Source organism: Melozone crissalis, unplaced genomic scaffold, assembly GCF_028551555.1.
Source record: "Melozone crissalis strain CALT ecotype California unplaced genomic scaffold, PUWL_Pcris_2 ptg000018l_1, whole genome shotgun sequence".
NCBI classification, from domain to species: domain Eukaryota; kingdom Metazoa; phylum Chordata; class Aves; order Passeriformes; family Passerellidae; genus Melozone; species Melozone crissalis.
The window spans coordinates 36,241,571-36,262,711 of record NW_026535796.1 but is presented as its reverse complement, the minus strand read 5'-3'; the positions used below and the strand labels follow the sequence as shown (position 1 = coordinate 36,262,711).

Genomic DNA, 21,141 nt, shown 5'->3' with positions numbered 1-21,141 from the left:
CAGTGCTTTGAGAGTGCCTGAAGACTCAAATATTGTCTCTTTTAGACTCTAGTGCATGTGTGATTGTCTTTTAACAAAGCATCAATATCCACAAAAGATAGACTTCAGTTCAAAACTTCAGGATGGATTACAAATGAAAGTGTCTTGGCATGCTCTTAAGCTCAAACTTGTAGAAGCTGTGACATAAAGTAAAAGATTTTGTGGAAAACCAAAAATGAAAAAAAACCAAAAAACCAATAAACCCACAACCAAACCAAAAGAAAAAAAAAAAAAAAAGAGATGGGTTTCTCAAGCACATGAATTGCATCAAGGAATTAGACATGCATCTGTTTTAACAAAATTGAGGCAATCATTGTCTTTAGTGTTAAAGGGACTTTAGCAATTCAGACTTACCAAAATTATTTTCTTTTTAGTGTTAAACTTTATTTATCTATTTTAGTTTAATCTTGTAAATTAATAGGGCAACCCACTGAGACTCAATAGCATTTTCTGTTTATTTAAATTTATTCACAATTTAGCTGAATTAACTGTGTATGACGTACTGGTGATAAAAAACCAATTCTGTTTTGGTTACAAAAATATTTTTGCCTTTTTTCATTAATACCTTAGCTTTAGTTTTAAACATTACACCTTTGTAGACCAAACCTGAAAAGTGAGCAACACTGCCAGCTCTCATTAATAGGAGTTAATAGGAACTGAGTGCGCACAACACTTTGAAGGATCAGGCCCTTCACATGAAAATATTTTGACTGGATTTAGCCACATCCTTCCTGACCTTAATTCAAACTGGATAAATCAATTTGTTAATTCAGCTGAGGTTAGAAATTTGAAACAGAACATAAATTATATTTTTCCAGTCTGACAAGAGATTGGTTTTCCTTCCTGGAAAATGTGTTAATAACCATAGTCTAAATCAGCACAGAAAATGCAAAACCTGAGTTCAAAGGTCACCCTCTTTTACTAGCTGTACTTTCATAAATGGAAGCAAGAGAAGATTGTGTTCTGCTTTGTCTAGATGTCAAGGCAAGGAGTCAGTTACAGGGGTTTTGGTTTTGAATACCACATTTACTAATAGAGGGAGAAAATCTTCCTGACTTTAACTCCACTGTATTACCAAGAGCCTAGTTCATGCTCTACTGAAATCAGCAAGTTATTCTGTTACCTTCAACAGGCTTTAAAATGGGTTCTACATCCAAGATAGTTTATTTTTACATCTCCAAATTCCTTGCAAGAAAAAAAAAATTACTGTTCTGACACAAGTCCCATTTCAAAAGGTCATGGACTGTATGCAGAACTTTCACTCAAGCCATCTGGACTTATTCATGTTAACAAGTTTTTTTGTTGAACTGAGGCCAATTACTCCAGGCAAACCCACAAACTTAAGTGGCACTGCCTTAGACTAAGAATTTGAGACGTATTTTAGACAAATATCATTTGACTGTTCAACCTGTACTCTAGACATAGCATAAAAGCAACAGAACAATAATTTTCTCTGTCTCCCTCCCTGTAATTTAAATGAAAATGTTAAAAAATGTTTTCTTTACAACATTTTTAAAAATCATTTAATTATATTAATACAATTAGGAAATAAACAGCCATAGTGGCTAATCAGACTCATGAGAAAAATCAACTTAAAGGAAGTGGTTTACAAGTAGATTTGAAAATCTTTTAAGAAAACTTCAATAAAAAAGATATAAATGTAGCTCAAGCCCAAATTAAAATAGGAAAATCATGCAGTGGTTAAATTGCCATAATACATGTTGTTGCTCTTCACTCTTCTTCATTTGGCTTTTTTTTTTTTTAGAAATCATCTCCTGAATTTTTGCTTGTTTGTCATTGCTATTACAGCAAGCTTAGAATTTCGTCCCTTTAACTGCATTTTAATAGCAATGTATTATAGCATGATTTATCAACATATGGCAGGTGGAAGCTGACACAAATTATAATGAAAATTAAAACACTCATTTATGCAGCAGGCGATTATCATTTAAGAAACATTTATTTGCAGGCTTTAAAAATGAGAGTTTAGAACCAAATGGGTTTAAAATGAAAGTTTTAATGACTGTTACCTTTTTCCTGCAGCCACTCCTCTACAGGCCGGTTATATTTGAAGGGGATTTTCTGTTTTACCATTTGGAACCGTTCACTATCAGTGTTGCCTTTAAAGTTTAAAAAACAGCTTAAAAACAATCTGTAAAGTCAATGAAATAGTTAAAACATCCTAGATTTTTTGGGTTTTTTATGACCTTATTTAGCTATAGATAAATAAGTGCACACATGTGTACATATATATATATATATTTGAAAAGAGAGAGATTTATCTTTAGTAGAGTGGAGAATAGTTGTACATCCAATTGCCTGAGGTTCTGGAAGGTCAAAGAAATTAAAGTCTACAAAAGAAAAAAAAAGATTCTCAGATTCTCCTCAGAGTATTTGTTTATCCAAATTGGTTAGAAGGCATGTGCAATTTGTCTGCAATGTGAGACCTTGCGTGAACTCAGTGCCATGAGTTAAAACATTCTGATCAGACTCTGGATCTCACTGCATATGGACATGGCTCAATATGTCAGTCACGTAAACACACAGTAGAAATTTGAAAAACCTTCTTGCACTGGTAAAAGACATGTGTTAGGACTAGAAAACCAGTAAACAGGAAAAAAGGGAAAGGAAGAAAATATAAGAAATCGAAGCCAAAGTATCTAATGGAATTAGTTTAAAAAAAAAATCCAAACACCTAAGAAAGGAAAGATAAACAGAAAAAAAGAGAAGTAAAATTTGAAAAGAGGAAGAACTGTTAATTAAGGACACGGGAAAACTTCAGTTACCGAAGACTTGGGCCTGTTGCCAGAATAAAACAAATGCTTAAAAACTAATTTAAATAAAAGCAGAAATTGGCCAAAATGTAAATTCCAGCAATTACAGTTCCACTGTTCCATGTTGATGGATAACAGACTCATCCATTAAAGTGTGCTTTGGTGGAAAGCTCCTATTACTTGCACAGCACAGAGAGGCACAAGATTCACACAAAGCCTCTGTCCAAATTCCCTAGCTACTGGAAAATTGCACAGGTCAGATGGAACCTCTAGTAGAAAGGAGCAGCTCAGTTTGATGGTGCTGGGAAAGACAGTGAACAAGTGCCATCATTCTGCTTTTTCATCTTCTTCAGCTAGAGTAATTTTCTGATTAATTCTAATTTTTGCCTCAAGTATTATTTTTTCAAAAACTCTTCAGACAGGCATAAGAGAAGTCCTTTCTTTACATGCAACACTATAAAATTGTAGAAAAAGGATTAAACCCACAACTTAGTGAAGTAATGCTACCATAAGCAGAAGTTCAGTAAATCAGTTGTGCTCCAGTATGTGTTTTGAATAAATAAATGGTGGTCAAAGTCAGCAACTGCTCTGCACAATTTGCAGCATTGCCTTTAAAGACACACATATAAATATCCTAATGGGGCTTCACATTTATTTGACTTTCTGAAACAGATGCTGTAATCTTTTTTCAATATAAAGAGACACCAACGATAAAAAGCATAATTAAAAACTAAATCATGGAAGTCCAGCCAGTCAAGGGCAGACACTGTCATACTGCAGGGAATGTGACTGGTGAATCTCATGTGTTTGATCATCCTCACTGCATAGCTGTCGCTCAGAAATGCTGCCAGTGAGTGTGAGGGACCTGCTGACCACAGCTGGGCTCTCCAGCAGCACCTTGGGACTACTGACCTTCTGCTGCACGTGAGAAGCACTAGAGCTACACGCCAGATAGAGTCCCACAAGGATTCATATGGCCTAATCTTAAGGAATATTTGTAAAAATCATCATCTATATTACTGTAAGCTCAGCTGTAAGGAAAGCAGCAATTTGCATTTGGGTTAGTATCTCCAATTATAGTGATGGACATTTAGGAGCCTTGCTGCTCATTTGGGGTACACGGTAAAAAAGAAGCAAAAGCATTTAAGAGCAACTTTACTGGCCCAATTGCTTACTACCTTCCTGAAAAGTCAGATGACTTTTCACCTTCCATATTATATATTAATTGTGGGAAACTCCTATTCCCCATCGCAGAGATATCTAATTAAGCACCATCTGACACACATTATTGCTCCACTTTCTCTGTTGCACCTCAGATGCCTGCCATATACACTTGGATACTCAGATAAACGAAAAGGAAAAGATAAAATTGAAAATACTCTCTGAGTCATCTGCCAAGTCATATTTAACAATGTACTGTGGTGACTTGGAGTCACTCACAGAAATGGAGTTACATTTAAGTACATTCCCAGCTCTCATAATTCATATCAAGACCACCAGAAGTCAATTCTATATTTCTATGAATAATATTCCTACCCAGAAAATTTGAACCATGTTCAATCCAGGAACCAAGAAAAAACTGATAAAGAAGAGCTGAGTTAATATAAACAACAACAAAAAAAAAAAAAAAAAAGAAAGAAAAAAGAAAAAAGAAAAATAAAAAACTCTACCTAAAGCTAAAGAGACAGTAACATTAACAAAAACAATGATATTTGATATGTTTATTAATAAGAAACTGAAATCACAGTTTGTTTTCCTGCAAATTCTGCCATTCAAGCCTAGGGGCAGCTTATGGGACAGGGAAGCAGACCCATTAGTTTGTAGAGAACAGAAAAAAAATTAAGTCAAGCTCACTACAAAACCAATTTTTTTTTAAGATCAGTTAGCAAGACATTCAGCTTAGGCCTTTTCTCAACACACTCATCCATGCCCACCAAAGCAGATCAATCTCATAAATGCAATCATAAAAAATGCAGCATCTCCTTTAGGATTTTTTTTTGGTTAGTTGCAGTGTGCCTAATTTTTTTTTTTTTTTTTTTTTTGTGTGTACAGGGAAAGAGTACTAGGTCCTGAAAATTCTCAGAAGGCATTTCAATGGCACTTAAAGACCTTAATTTCTCTCTCAACTCAAACTTGAAGACTTAGAAAGAGGTTGCTACTGCACCTATATTGCATGTGATAGTGAGAGACACAGTTTTGATAGAAATGGGGGTTATTCCCCACTTTATAGATTACATTTTTGAGCTCGGACTGGTTACATAAGTGCATTGATAACAAAACGTTGACGGGCAGGCACGTTTTCTATAGCCCCAAAGAAATTTTCTAACACTATTTGCAAGCAACAAGAAGCTCCACTGTCTTCCTCCATATCAGCATGCACATAAGTAACCTTTTGCTGCTGGAAATAAGATCTTTTTCAGAATGAAGACAGTTCAGAGGAGCACTAGAGTCAGCCAGGGGCTGGCATGGACTGCTTCTTCCTCTATGTGAAAGGCTGACTGTAGAAAAGAAAAAAAAGTGGTGAATTGAAACTCCTCATAAATAGGGTGTCTGACAAGAACAGGCCAACAAGACTGAGGTAAAAAAAGGAAGTGGGACAAACAAAAAAGACATGATGATGAAAAATGGGTTTCTTATAGCTCTAGACCTTCAAGAAAGCCAGAAAGGACAACTATTCCCCACCACATCTTTAAAAACTTTTTTTTTAAAATCAGGTTTAATTTAATTTTATTATGTTATTATTATGCAGATATATTCAGCGAGATTAAAATACATATAAAAATCATACCTTTAAAAGCGATGAAAAATTGAAGGGCATTAGAAAATTCAAGTAGGTTTATATTGCAACATTAGTATCTGATCTATTATTTTTTGGTTTGTTTTTAGATTTTATTTCAGACATAAGTAGGAATGATTTTTAAAAACATGTGCATGAGAATGTGTTCACTCATATACCCAATTCCAACAGTGAGCTAAAGAACAACCTTTTCATTGTTAAGTACTTAGAACAGCCATTAAATATAACCAATAGAACCACACAATTATTAAATTAATACTGACTTGGAGTTGTGCTTTAAAAAATAAACACAACATTTGATATGAGAGCTCAAAAAGGAAATATCATGGTTTGCAACACGAAGTAACGTAAGTTTGGCATGAAGAAAGCTTATTGAACCTCTGACAGCTGAGGCATGATGTGATTAAAGGTGTTTCTCATCCATCTTCATACACATAAATTTTAACAATCCTTTTGTGACCTCAATGCAATTTCTTTCTATAGTTGAATGATACAAACATTCAAACAACCTTTTCACGTAGCTAATATAGATTCTGTCTTTTTTTCCTTTTGAGTCCAGATTTGATTCCAGGCTGTTTTTCAGAATAGAATACACAGGATAGAGTGGTTTAAATTTTCAGAAAATACTCCTAATCACATAATTCTTCTGCATTCAGAATCAATGTGGGTCTCAAAGGTCACAGGATATAGCTTTTTTATAGTAAAATTGTGTTGATTGGTTTTGCCACTTGTGATTTACTAAATATTTTCCTCCCACAGATTCTAGCTGCTTAAATGATTCAAGTACCAATAGGAAAGGCTCATTTTAAATAAGTTTCCTCTTTTTGCCTTCAACCACATAATAAATTCCTGTATATCAATATGATTGATATACAATATCAATATCAATTGATATCAAATATCAATATGCCCTAGATCTGCTTAACAAACTTAGCTTCTTCTAAAGAACTGTGCCTCACAAACATATTATTTTGCCTATTTTTATTCCTTTTTTCATTTAAAAATTCTAAAACCAACTGTGAAGAGTAGGATTAAAAGAAGTCTTTTGTCCCATTTAGGACTTATATTCACAATTAATAGAAATTCTGCTGCATCTCCTAAGTTTTGCAACAAACTCATAAGCAATCAGACTTTTATGACCTCAAGGATTTTAACAGTAACATCTTGAAATCTTCTAGATTCTTGAATCTTGGTTAACCCGAATATTCGAAATATTTCAAATATCATTGCTAAGGACTAAGTACTTTGGAAAGGAATATAGCAGAAGTGCTCTATGGTTTTTTGGGTTTTCTTGGATTGTCCCTCTTTTTGCAAAGGAAATGTGGAATCTAATCATAAAAATAAGGGCCTACTGGTTAAATACGATCAGTTTGCTGACATTGTGTCTTTTTTCTGAAGCCCTTGGTATCCCTGCTCTACAGACTATACTGATAAATAGATCAGATTCACTTTGAACTTCAGCTCTTGATAATCTTCAATTTAGACAAACTAAAATGAGGGGAGAAAACCCCAAAATAATTTGCTTGTGCCAATCACTACTGGCAGTTCCCACAGGAAATACTTTTTATGTGGTGCAAGAGTCCAAGGGACACAGTTTAAATTTGCTCATGGGCAAAGCAGAATTTTCTTCCAAAACCCTTCAGTGCTGGAAGATGTTATTCTTTTGTGCTGATGGTTCCTTTAGGAAAACAAGCAAGCTTTATTGCATTAAGCTTATTTCTAAACCAAAATGGAATCTTAAGCCAAAGAAAGTACAAGAACAATTGAAGCTCTGAAAAATCTGGCTTCTCAGCCTAGACCAATCATAATGATTTACTACCTCTTAGGTGTGAAAGAGAAAAACGTTCCAGCAAATTGCACCAGGCAGAGAAAGGTTCCAGCAAATTGCACCAGGCAGAAAGAAAGTACTTGCTTTTAGGTGGAATATTAATCCATCCTGATGTGTTGTCAAATCTGTGAAGATGCTGAAAAGAATACCACAAGAAAACACTCATCTGGTCTAAATAACTGTCACAGGCTGTTCTATGAAGCAGAATTTTCTTCATTGCTTCTAAGTCTCTAAAAAGAATGAGACATTTTATCTAATGAGCAGTTATTAAGTGAAAGATGCTACAGTGATACTAAGGATTTAAAGAAACATCTTGAGATCAGTGTTGAAGCTTTAATATGTTTCCACCATTTTCCCCATATTGTAGATGGAATATCAGTAGGAAAAGGGCTTGTTAACACCTAGTGTTTGATAGCTCAGTTCACCCAGCAGCCTGTAATGCCAGCTCCCTTCGAGTGTTTATGGATGCCCATAATATCACTAAGATTTACACACACTTAATTGACATCATCGTGGGAGAGAAGCAGTCTGCTACAGCATGAAAAGTGTATATTTGATGGGTAAATGCTCTACTAACACAAATTAATTCAGTTCAATTCAACTCCAAAACTCTCCTAGGGTTGATGCTCTGTGCCCTGGAAAAGGAGACTTGCATGCATCATGGAGAAGTTGCCATTTCCCCTCTGATAAAGGGAACAAAAGTTTCCCAAGTGTGCTTGTGATTGGCACAGACTGAACCTCTTTTACCACTTCTATTTTCAGGCAGCTGCACTTGAAAACCTACAAGTTACTGAATTGCTCAATTTTCACATTTCCTTAAGTAAATATTTTGTTTTAAATACTACAAAGTACAACCACTATTTGTTCATAGCTTGTATGCAATTAGATAAGTGACACAAGTCTATTAGTAAAGGATTGGAATCTATTTTTAAGACTAGACCTTCCTCCATACATCAAAAAGGAATAACAACACTTACAATCAAGTTTTAGCATCAGGTCTGTTTACGTATAGATGTTTATTTTGTTGTTTTACTGTAAGACCATATTGTGGTTTATGTTATATAACATAGAGAATGGTTGCACTAAAATCCAAACATGGAAAAAATCTCTACTTACAGTGGCTTTAGAAAACACTTGAAAAATGTCCAAACCTGAAACCACAGATGTGGCTTATAAAAAAACGAGACAGGATGGCCATACTAAACAAAATAATTACAAGGCAGATGATCTGGAATCTTTCTAACTATCACAAGCTGTCCCTCTAAAAATTCTTGTAAACCTTCAGTTTTGCCTTGTATAAAAGGAGAGCTATAGAAAGTTAATTACAATTTGGGATTTCATTTCATTTTAGTGAATTGAAAAATAGACAAGTCTTAACATTGTTTAGCTTTGCTTCAGTTCTTGGATATTATATTCTTCCCCTGCCTTCACTGTTCAATAAAGTTGCATCTTTTGCTACTGAATTCTCATGTTATTTCTTGTCCTCATTTTCCCCTTAGTCCTGGATGCCCTTGACTTTATCTTCAATTCCCTCTGATCACAATGTTTGCTGGGAGCAACACCTTTTATTCTGTTCATCTCGCTATGGACTGGAGTTAAAAGCTGACCTTCACACTGCAACCCTCCTCAGCTCACTGCCCTCATGATAAGAGACAACAAGGTCTTGGTAATGTAGGTACTAAAAATATGAGAAAAAATTAGCAAGCAAGACTCCAACAGTAAAAATTATTCAGGCAGCTGGAGCTGTTTCTAAGTCTCTAGTTCCTTGACCAAAATCTTTACAACGCCACCACTCCCTATTTTATCTCATCTATTTTGACCTAAAAAACTTGAGGTTCTAATTAAAAGTAAAGCACCATTCAGGCCAAAATCATTGGGAAATTCAGAAGCAAACTAAGAGACAGGAGTTTCAATGTCTGTGCAGGAGGTATAGCTAACGTGGACCACAGTGACACTAATAAGACTAAGAAAGACTTGAAGAAGTCATCTAATTCAATGCTCTGCCCCAGGACAAGATCAGTAACATTTCAACCTCTCTTAGATTAGTCTTTCAATTCTGTTTTGGATGGCTGAGAAAATAAGTGCCTTACCTTTGATAATCTAACACAGAAGCACAATAGGAGCAAAATGAAAGAAAACTCAGACTAGCAAAGGTGGAAGAAGGTTAATCAAACCTTTTCAAGCATCCAGAAGAAAAGAAATATTGTCAAAAATGTGACTCAAGTCCTATTTTATATGTGCACATTATGCTGAATCACTTCAGCCCAGTAGAATTTGAGGCCATGGGCATGAAATAAAAGCAGTCTGCTTTAGTTCTCATTTGAGCTATGTTGGAAAACTGAACTAGTGTACAGTGCAGAGAAAGCAGTTACCAGTTCAACCTCTGTAAAAATCTGAAACAATTTGGGTGCCTACATTACTAGATGTTTGAAATGTTTTGTAAAGAATGTGTAAATTACTGTGTTTTTTCACTGACCAGACCCAAATTAAGCTCCATGTCAGGCAGCCAAGGCTGAAGTGTCTATTAAAGAAAAACCGAAACTACATATTGATCTTTCCATTTTAAGCAAGGAAAAAAAATCATTTTGCAGGAAGAAATCAGAGACTGGAATAAAATACACTGCTATTATCCCTACATCCCACTTCTTTGATTCCCTTGTGAAAGGTCATTGTGTGATTTATGTTGCCCAGTGGGAACAAGCAGCAATAATCAAATACCAAAAGCATTTTATTTCTATTGACACTTTAAATTCTATTGACTCTCATTTATCTAGAAGTTGTTTATCTGTTTTGTGCATTAGGCAAAGTCAGGACATAGAAACACTAATATAATTTACATATTTGAGGTGAAGCATTGGAGCTACATGAGTGTAGCTATTTTGCTTCCAGGAGCAATGTGAGACTGAAAACAGCTCAGTTGCCTTTGGAGGGTGCATGATCTGAGGTAAGAAAACTTGTGGCTTTACACCTGCTTCTTGAAGGGTCAATGGCTCACTACCACAACCCTGCAAATAAGAGCAGCTCAGTTCCAGCAGAGCTGAAGTCTCTGCCTTGGTGCTGGTAGCTGGATTGGCTCCATTAGAAACCTTCAGATGTTTCTGAATCTCATTTCCCTGTGCACATATTATTAGGGAGATAATAGGGGGAGTTAAATGTACAAATAGAGAGAGCGTGTGCAGTCCTTTCCCATAAATACAGTGCTACTGTAGGGAAGCTGCTCAGTCAGTAACAATAATGAGAGTAATGCCTGTAAGGCCCTTAGTCAATTGTCACTGATGAGGACTGGAAAGCTAACCAGTTACAAATAACCAAATGGCAAAAACTCTATGGAAGTCGCAAGTTCTCCAGAATGAGTGCCAGGAAATAATTAAAAGCATGTAAGAAACTGATGAAAGAAGAAATTTATTAAGAAGGACTTCCTATCAAGATTGCATATTAGACAGTGCTACAGTATCCTCAGGGAAATTCTTGAATTATTTAAAATTTTCCTTGAAAAAGCAGTGGGGGATATCAGTTTATTACAGAATGGAATAAATGAGACCAAACAAGCCTCTCCCATTTCTAATTGCTACAAATCATGAAATCAATTCTTCTGTTTGCATCAATTTAGAAAAAGGAAATGAGAATTCTAGGATTCTGTAGCAACCCAGTGAGTCTTCTCAAAACCAGATGCTATTCACAAATCTGTGCCATGACCAAGAGCACCAGGTACTCAGTAAGTAGCAAAGATACAAATTCATTGACCCAGAAAGACTTCCATGTTCAGTGAATTGTAGAATGTTTTCTATTTAAGTCACCAAAGATAGGTAAATTGGAGCTTTATCCTCAGTTTACTGATGGGCAAAACCAAGCTGCAGAGTGGTAAAAGCATTACCCAAGATCACAGAGAAAGGCATCTCTGAACACAAGGCTGGGATTAATGAACTTCTGACTCCTAGTTCCATGACTGGCCCCTTTCATTTCTGACCATCCTTTCACACAGTTGCTCTGCTTCAGATTGTAGCATAGGATTTTAATGACTTCATGCTTTCCAGTGCCTTTAGCAAGCAGGGAAAAGGCTGATGTGGATGCATAAACCCCTTCTGTCACTGCATGTCAGCACGTCAACCTGGGATTACAGCTGGCACTGTTTTTTCTGCAGGCAATGTGATCAGAAAAGCACAAAGTTGTTCAAGCCTGTGATCCCTCAGGACAGATGTTTGTTTGCTCGTTCTTACTGTGCACACATGTGTGTTTATGAGAGAGCGACAGGGACAGAAGGAGAGTTAGGGAGAGGGAGGGAGATAGAGAAGAAATAAAACATAAAAACTCTGTTTGATCAGAAGAACTGGAATAGAACTAACCCAGGAGAGAAACGTAAATATATTCATGTCTGGGAACTCACTGCATTGCACTGTGCAGCAGGATTCTATTAAGCCTGAATCTCCATCTGAGAAATATTTCTCCATCCTTCTGTGCACTACTTTATACAGCTACATTTGATGTACTATCAAATGGCTGAAGCAATAGCAATTGGTTGGATGGGGCTCTGAGCAATGTGTTCTAGTGGAAGGTGTCCCCATCATGGCAGGGAATTTGGAACTAGATGATCCTAAAGGTCCTTTCTAACCCAAGTCCTTCTATGGTTCTAATCAATCTTATGTCAGCAAAGGAGAAATTTACCAGAAATCACTGTTGATAAGGCTTATGCTTGGTACCTGGACCTCATACAATCATGGAGCAGTGAACACAAACAGATGAGAACAGCTCAAAATATCTGAGCATTCAGTCAGGATTCACATGCCTGTGTGAACAGCTGTATACTTTGGCATAGAATTGTTGGGAAGAACAAGCTAACAGAATATACCTGTATCTCTTAGTATGTAATTACTATTCATGGAAAATGGCTGGATGTAAAAGAAATACAGGGAAAACCACATGGATTGTATCTGTTTTCACCATAGTATATCAGGCACTGGAACTCAAAGGCCTGTGGTAAGTATTTAAATGCAATACCAATACTTAGGGATATTCCAGGGTTCTTAAATCAGATACCAGGTGAGAACAATTAGGCAGAAAGATGCATCAGTGCCCTATGGATACTCTATCTTGGAATATTTTAAGTGATCATTCTGACACAGAGCAAATACAGGACTGGGAAATCACAAAGCTCATCTCTTCCTGAGTTTTAGCTTATGCTGTACTACCATTGTCAAAGGTTAATACAACTTTTCCTAGGCATTCACTCTGTACTCCAAGAATTTATCTTACAAAAAACTCTAGTCAATAGAACTAAGCTGAGAGGAAAGAACTGAGATTTGAGAATCAATACCATCAATGGAAAAAGAATCAGAAAAATAGAGGAAAAATTAGTGATGCCACTAAAATACCTAGGTTTTGGTTTGTTATGGTTTAAATTTGGCTGAGCAGTGGGGTCAAAATGCAGCAGAAGAAGTGGGAGTATTTCCACATAATCATGTCTTCCTGAATAAATCAATGAGGGGAAAACAAGGAGACATTTGCTTTCCAACTTAGAAATACAAATGTAATTGCTGTAGATATGATACAAACACATACAGCTTATTTGACTTCATATTTCAGATCACAAACTAAATGCAGAAGTAGGGCAATTTTTTTTAGAAGGACATCTTTTGGGGCATATTTTTGTTGTTGCCATGATGTGTTACTGTATTTCTCTGGAGCATCAGACACTTGACAGGTCTCAGACTCAATAAGCTTGATTAGATGAACAATCAGGCTCTGGGAAGACAGAAGAGAATCCCAAATCCAGGACCATTGGAAAAAAATGTCATTTTGACCATAAAAGCAAATTTTCTCCTAAAGTATTTGGTATTCATCTGCAGATTTGACATATTGGACATCTAGTCTGATGCAGGAAGATGTAAGAGTGTTGCTACACTAATTCAGCTAACAGCAGAATATACAATACAAATAATACATATCTCTGTTTTTTTGGACAGCACCAAAAAACTTTTACTCAAACTGTCAGTACTTTCTGTTATTGTTTTCTTTATCTAGGCTACAAACAAGATAAATATTTTGACTAAATTAAAACTAGTATTGCCTCTAACATGTATTTGCATATTAGAAGAACCTTTTATGTGATTGTTATGTAGCAGTAATAAAGACGGCTACAGAAGAATACTTCTTACTCCTCTCCCCTCTCCCTCAAGGCCTATCAGTGGGATCCTGGGTGGGAATTAGATGGTCATGGCAACTTGCATGAAGATACTCTTCTGTGTTTACTTCCTACCTTAGGTAAACTCCTCCTTTCAACCTTACTGCTGTTCAATCATACTGTGCTACTTGTTCTGCTTCATTACCTTACATGTCTTCATAAAGACTCATGCATTTCCCTCTTTCTTGATGCCAAGCTGACAAATTCCAGGGCTTGACAGACTGCCACTCACATGGGCTTGAGGTACCTGAGGAAGTTAAAACTACATCTCGCTCAGACTGAATGCAGTGTGTTGCAAGAGCTCAGATCAGCTTTAAGAAACAAAGCAGGAGCAATGGATACTGGAAGCTGCAATATAACCACCTGTTTGTTTTCTGTGTTCTCTCTCTTCTGTCCTCCAAAATAGAATTTGGAAGACAGAAAGTCCTTACAACACTTTCATGAAACTCTCTGAAGATGGAGCAAATTAGAAATAAACCACACCTTCATTTTTTCTGTGGAAAAGCAAAATAAAAAGTACACAGCAGATAAACTCTAAGCGTAGTGGCAACATTTATGTAATTTTAATATCACGTCAGATCCTATCCCATCATCCAGTATGGAAACACATGCATTAACATGAGGTTTTTTGCACAAATTTCAAAGTATGTTCGTTTGTTGATGACTTCATCAATAAGTCTTATATGTTTTATATGTCATTGGATACAGGGGAACAAAACTTGAGTGTTCATATCAGGCAGCCATATTTATCACTTTTCCAACTCTAAAAAAATATAGATGCTATGGCCCTGCAGTGACAAGCTACAATCAACTCTTGATTTCATCAACTTGTCATGCTTTAATCATCCCTCTTGGCAGATCTTTCAACATATGTTGCAGTACTGCCTTCAAAATGTGCTCCTCCAATTCTGTTTTATTAACCCTGTCTTTTTATATGTTTTAGGCTCATTATGAAATGCAGTAAATCTGTCAGAGGCACTTTATATGCTGTCTCCAATTCATGCTGATAGGAAGCATCTGAGAGCTCATTTAAGTCCCACAAAATGAGTACAATATGAAAAGTCAAAATCCAAAATAAAGTATGTGACAAGAACCCTGGTGATCGCATTCAGCCTACAGGGCTAATAAAAACATCAGTTCTTTTGTTCCGTCCTTCATTGCCCACTCAGAAGGACATTTGGATAGGAAAATATTAGGACCACAGTGGGATCTGGTAGCACCAAGAAAAAAAATCCTTCAGCAAGCAGATCAAGCAACACATTAATGATTCTAAGTCATCCAGCATAAGATCCATTTTCATGAAGACAACTGGGTTCAGCCAAACTTCTTACTATTACCTTGGTTTCAGAAGTGAAAAGGAGATCATAACAGCCTCAAGTCTGAGGGAAGGAAAAGATTGCTACAGGGTCACAAGAAGGTAGAAGCCAAAGTTTTTGTGAGGCGTTAAAGGGTAGAAAAAAGAGGAAATGACATGTCAAATTCATTCTGCAAGACAGAATGAATTTGGAGGAAGAGGATCCAGGCTCTGAACAGCACACAGAACTAGAAATTTCCTCTAAGGAAATCACTGAAGTGGTGCAATATGAGCCATGTAGAGGTACTGTACAAGGATAAGTACAAACTTAGAAAGAACTTGTTGCAATGACTCAAACATCTCAGTTAGTTCTGCTTTTGTGTTTTCCTTGTTAATTTCACAATCAGCATTAGACTTTGCATCACTGAGCTCAAAAGAACTAATAATCACAACATTGTATATTATTTACAATATCAGTGCACGTCAGCTGAAGAAAGGATATGTAGCCTTTTACTGATTTCCCCAGTGATGCTACTATTAGACCTTCTAAACTTACTTCCCTTTTCTTGTGTAATGCATTATAAATTAAATAAAGCAAAGTTGGAAGAGGTAATATCCCTTTGATAACAGTTAAAAACAGACAAGCTCTCTGAAAAAGAAGACGCAAAAAAATTACAGAAGTAGAAAAATATAATGCCACTGATTAAAAAAAAACCTACCATGAAGAACTTATATATCCTGAAATGAGGCTGATTTTTTCAACTGTATTGGGCTGACTCATAAAAACTAGTAATCTTCAGTAATTATGCCTATATAAGTGAAGACTAATACAGATATCACACACTATTTCTCCACAGTTAAAGCACTCTTATTTTCCAAGTTGGTCAGCAGGTACCAAAACAGAGCAGAGAGAAGTCAGCTCAGTCCCCTGCTTCCATCTTGGGAAATCTACTGTCTCCCCATGTTCAGTAATAAAGTCAGTGAGATGAACTCTAGCATGCACAAAGAATCTGGATACAATCTTGTGAGACCTTCTGTTTCCAGGACAAGATGGGGATAATATATAAAAATCAGCAGTCATGAGTGGGAGCTGCCCTGTATGCTTTACATCAAACAAATCCTTGCTAAATTTTGTCTTTAACAACTACAACAATCACTGCATTATCTGAGGAAATTCCTCATCATAACAAGTTCTTGTGTGTTTTGTGTAATTCCTTTACAAATAACCTTGAGCCTTCTGTATGTCCTCTTAATATCTCAGGAGAGGATCTCATTTTCTCCTCCTCTCTTCCTCTCCTGCCTGCCTTCCCCAGCCCCCCCTCCTCAATTATCTCTTGCTGTCTTCTGGGTGGTTATGTTTAATCTCAGGATTAGGCAGAAGCCTGCAGTTTGCTTTGAACAGCTTATCAGCTTCCAAGAGACATTTACAGGGAGAGAAAGACTCCAGTTTTGATAGCAGTAATTGTATTTAGCTTGTAAGATACAAGGCTATTTATCTCATGGCTGGGAAATCACAGAGGGAGAGAAAGAAAATGTTGTTGATAAAAACTAAATAAAGCCTCAAAGAATGGAGAAGAGAGGAGAAGAGAGGAGAAGAGAGGAGAAGAGAGGAGAAGAGAGGAGAAGAGAGGAGAGTCCTCAGAATCTTTTCAGTAGAGGGATGAGGTGGGAAATGGATCTCATTGAACAAAAAGATCATGCTAGTTGTGGAAGGAGACTGAAAATAACAAGGGAAAGGTAATAAATGGCTTGAGCAGGACAATAAATGACCTGTTTTAAAGCAGTCTATGAATTTCTTGTTCAATATTCACGGTTGTGTAAAACTCATGGAATTTTATTTGTAGAGATAGGTAGAAGCATTTTTAGAGATACTGAGAACCAACACTGCATTTGAAGATAGCTGGATCTGTGGATATCCACATCTCTGGAAATGAAATCTGATTTTTTGTTTTTCACAGAAATTTACAATAGTACCCATCATGAATTGTGCAGCGCCATGCAACACTTACTACTTAAACCAGCTTCAGGTTTCTCTTTTATAAAACGCCCTTTCCATTTCACATTAGCAGTATTCAGTCAGTATTCAGTCTGCTCTCGCCAAAACAGCCTCATGCTTCATTTTTCCCACCTCACAATTCCTGTAAAATCTCTGATGCTGGCTTAAGTTGTCCTACTATATTACTCTATTTTTAAAGTACCTACAATAGGTTTGGGTGGGTATTTATGGGAAAAAAAAAGTTTGAGATATTTTGAATCTCATTAGGCTGCCACCAGTATTCTAATTTGCTACAATCAAAAAAAGCATGGAAGGGTTAACATCATCTCACTGAGAAATTTTCAGCACTTTGCAAAAGTATCAAATGGGTAACAGCAATTTAAAAAATGCCAGATTCCAATAATTCTGATACTTTTAATCATAGAATACTTTTGCTAAAGGAAGAATAAGATAGAACCAAGCTTTCAATCCTATCAAGACAAACACAAATACTTCAAGTTTTTTCCACCACCTTAATTAATTCTCTAGAGTTAAAACAGATGGAATGAAAAATACATTTATTTTTTCTGTGTTACAGAGATCCGGTATATAATTTCAGGTGTCCAAAACATGTCTCATAATCATGAAATTTTCTCAAAGGTGAGAGGTCACAAAGTGAAAAAAAATTGAGAAAAACTGACAGACTTGAGATTCTTTCTGTAGCCTTTGTTGCATCACCTTTCACTTAAATGCAGAACTATAACCTCTACCTGACATTCTCTATTTCTTTGTGAGCAAGTAGTTTAGACTGGACTCGAATATTTGCAAAGTAGCTACAACAATTATCTAGCTCAATCAGGGCTGGCCAAAAGTCAAAGCATGTCTTTAAGGGCAGTGTCCAAATGCCTCTTAAACACTTATGGGCATGAGGCCTGGTGACAATCTCTCTGGAAAAATGGTTCTGTTTGACCAGTCTGTGAGTAAAGTAATGCCTCCTAAGATCTACTGTGAACCTCCTCTAGCATAGCTTTGAAACACTCCTACATGTCCCATCACTAAGTACCATGCAAAAATAGCTCAGCACCCATCTCTGCTTCCACCCTCCGAAAGCTGCAAAGAGCAAAGTCACCCCAGCCTGCTCTGCTCCAAACTCAACAACCCCCAAGTCCTTAGTCCCTCTCCACAGGACGTGCCTTCCAGCCCTGTCACCAGATTTGCTGCTGTCCTCTGGACATTTTCATGGATGTTCACATGCTTCTCAAATTATGGGACACTACCAAGAGTGAGACCACACAAACACTGAATAGAACAGGACAACCACTCCTTTTGACTGGCTGTCTGTGCTGGCTTTTATGCTCTCTGGAACATGGTTTGCTGTTTTCACTGTCAGGGTCCACATATGACTTACACGGAGCTGCTGCCCACCAGCACTCCAGACCCCTTTCTTCAGGGCTGACCTCCAGCCACTCTTCTCCTAATTCGTAGTAATGGCTGGTGTTACTCTGCTCCAGGTGCAGAATCCAGAATTTGTTCTTGCTTAATTTTATCCCATTAATCATTGTCCAATGCTCCCATGCAGCTAGAATCCCCTGCAAGGTTTTTCATCCCCTGAAGGGGTCAACAGCACCAGCCAGTTTAGTCTCACTAGCAAACTTCCTACATCCACTACCTTCCCTTCATCCACAAGATAGGTGACCTTACCACAGAAGAATGAATATACTGAACAGAGCTGTCCCTAGAACTGAACCCTGAGGAGCAGCTCTGGTGACCAGCTGCCAGGCAGATGCAGCCCCATCCACCACAGCCCTCTGAGCTCTGCATTCAGCCAGTTCCTAACCCAGTGCACTGTGCACAGCTCATCCCACAGCTGGGCAGCTTGTCTGCAATGGTGCTGTGAGGGATGGTATCAAAAGCATTACTAAAATTCAGGAAAAACTACATCCACTGCATTCCCTTCATCCATAAGGCAGATGATCTTACAATAGAAAGACATGAAATTAGTTACATGGAACGCTCCCCTTGTGAACCCATGTTGAGTGTGCTTTATGACTGCATTATTCTTCAAATGCCTTTCAATAGCATACAGCATAATCTTCATAATTTTTCCTGGAGCTGAGTTTGGACTAACATGTCTGTAGCTCCCTGTATCTTTTCTCACACCCTTCTTATAGCCTGGAATAGCAGTGGCTAGGTTCCAGTCAGCAGGGACCTCCCCAGACACCAAGACCCTTGTTAGATAATAGAGGAGTCCTGCTGCTAGCATCCTTCACTATTCCTTCAGTTAGCTGGAAAAATTATTGAAAAAAGCAAGTAAGAACTCGGCCAAGTTTTCTTCCCTATCTTACATAAAATGAAGGGCACAAATCAAGCTACCTCAAATCTTTCCACCTAGCAAATGAAGGAATACATTTCAGCAAGGCAAGATAGGTAGGAGAATCTAAACCACTATCACTTGGACCTGCTTCTGGAAAGCTTATTGTTTTACACAAAGACTTTGTCTCACATAGACTAACAAAGATGTAGTTCAAATTGGATTGCTTTCAAATGAAATTTAAAAAAGAAGGTATGCCCAACAGTTCAGGAACATTCAATCCTTGGAACTGGAACTACTCTGAAAGAAAATCCCAGCACAGATATCACGGTCTCAGAATCAGCTTTTTGTTTTATAGGTATGCACTTATCTGGCCAGAGCAGTCAGTTCTGCTGCCAAGAGCTAACAGTCCAGCTTTTCCAGAAATGCAATTTCCTCTCAGAAATGTACTTCAGAGACCAAATAAAGCAGGGGCATAGAGGATGAACTTTTTTTTTTCTTTTATCCATAGCAAAAAAACCTCCAGAATAATGTAATTTGAAAGGGCAAAGACTACTGCAAGAAGAGTGAGAGATAACTCAAGAATGATAAAGGTGAAAAATATAAAATATGTACTGTATGGATGAAATAATAAACTCTGGTAATAATCCAGTTGTTTAATACTGTCTTAATTCTTGTTTCTAAAATGCATTAAAAAATTCAGGCTACATTTTTTTCTGCTGGATCATGCATTTCTTTAAATGACATCTCCTTCCTACCTGTTGCCTTCTTTCCTTTAATCCTCTCCTTTAAAACATTACTTAAATAAGATTTATTTTTATTGTGGATACTCTTACTTAACAGCTTGTCTTCACCTTGATTTTTTTTTTCCTACTGCAGAATATGTAGTTGGTGCCTGGATGAACAAACAGGAATACCAGGTTTGTTTCGACATACACTACAAATCTGGCACCACACAAAGTACTTCTTTGCAAGGAGAAGACAGTGAACTGAGTAAAAAAACCATATCCTGTTTAAGAAATAATGAAAACTTAAGGACTGAGGTATCCCAGTTCTGTGTAAAAATTGAAGATTGATTTCTAACTGTTCTGAAAATTTCTGTAAGCTGTCTCAAATTTGATGGGTTTCATTTTAATAAAAACAAAAACATGTCAGATACTTTCTCTTCCTGAAGTCTGGGTCCAAAATTACTCATATTTCATCATTAACCAATTTATTTGGATATAGAGAAGGCTTTTTCCAGGAACATAAAAGCAGGAAAATTACAATGACCAAGCACAAGCAGTTTTCTGGGAGATACTTAAAAGGATGAAAGCATGAGGGACAACAGAAGGGAAGAAGTCATAGAAAACTGCACTTCAGACTACAGCAAAAGTTTTATACCCTGACCAAGAGAAATTCTATCACATTGTGATAACCAGCTTAATGAATCAAGCATGAAGAAATTGACTATCAGTACAGCCTATGGAAGAAGCCCATCTCCTCACTGTGTTCTTGAGAGAGAGGAGAAAGAGCAAAACCAATGCAAATAAATCACAAACAGCTCAATGGTTTTGGCTGAACCACAACAGCTGAATTGCAGACAGCAGCCTCTGTGCTAATGCTACTTTGACATCTCCCAGTTCTCAGAAGCTTTGTCTCACATACCTATTCTGGGCCACTGTTCTGTCTTTCTGTCCAGTAACAAAAACTCTGGTACCTTGAGAAAGCACTAAAGATGAGAAACCATTCCAAGTAATTTGGATTATTTCAGTCACAAAACCAACTTTAGCTCCATGTTAATTCTCTCCTTTACCATTTTTCTCTAACCCTTTTCCCTACAAGAAAGTGCAAAGCTCATGTTGCAGGTGACTGGAATGCAACTGGATGCTATAAAACCCAAAATGTCATTGACTGAGTTGTAAGTTTGCTGTCATTCTATTTTCCTTGTCTTTTATTTGAAGTT

At 36.9% G+C, this 21,141-nt stretch overlaps 1 protein-coding gene across 22 annotated transcripts in view; it reads right to left on the bottom strand.

Annotated features, from left to right (window-relative positions):
* NRXN3 (neurexin 3) overlaps positions 1 to 21,141 on the bottom strand; it is an 869,162-nt gene that overhangs the window by 109,953 nt on the left and 738,068 nt on the right. For 16 of the 22 annotated variants that reach the window (XR_008482993.1, XR_008482994.1, XM_054275710.1 and 13 more), the window contains one exon: positions 2,070 to 2,159. The exons of the other annotated variants lie outside the window; for them this stretch is intronic. Coding sequence is in view for 14 of the 16 variants with exons in the window: in XM_054275710.1 (XP_054131685.1) it covers positions 2,070 to 2,159 (90 nt within the window). In the remaining 2 variants the exon portion in view is untranslated. The remainder of the gene's footprint in view (positions 1 to 2,069; positions 2,160 to 21,141) is intronic. 22 annotated transcript variants of the gene reach the window in all.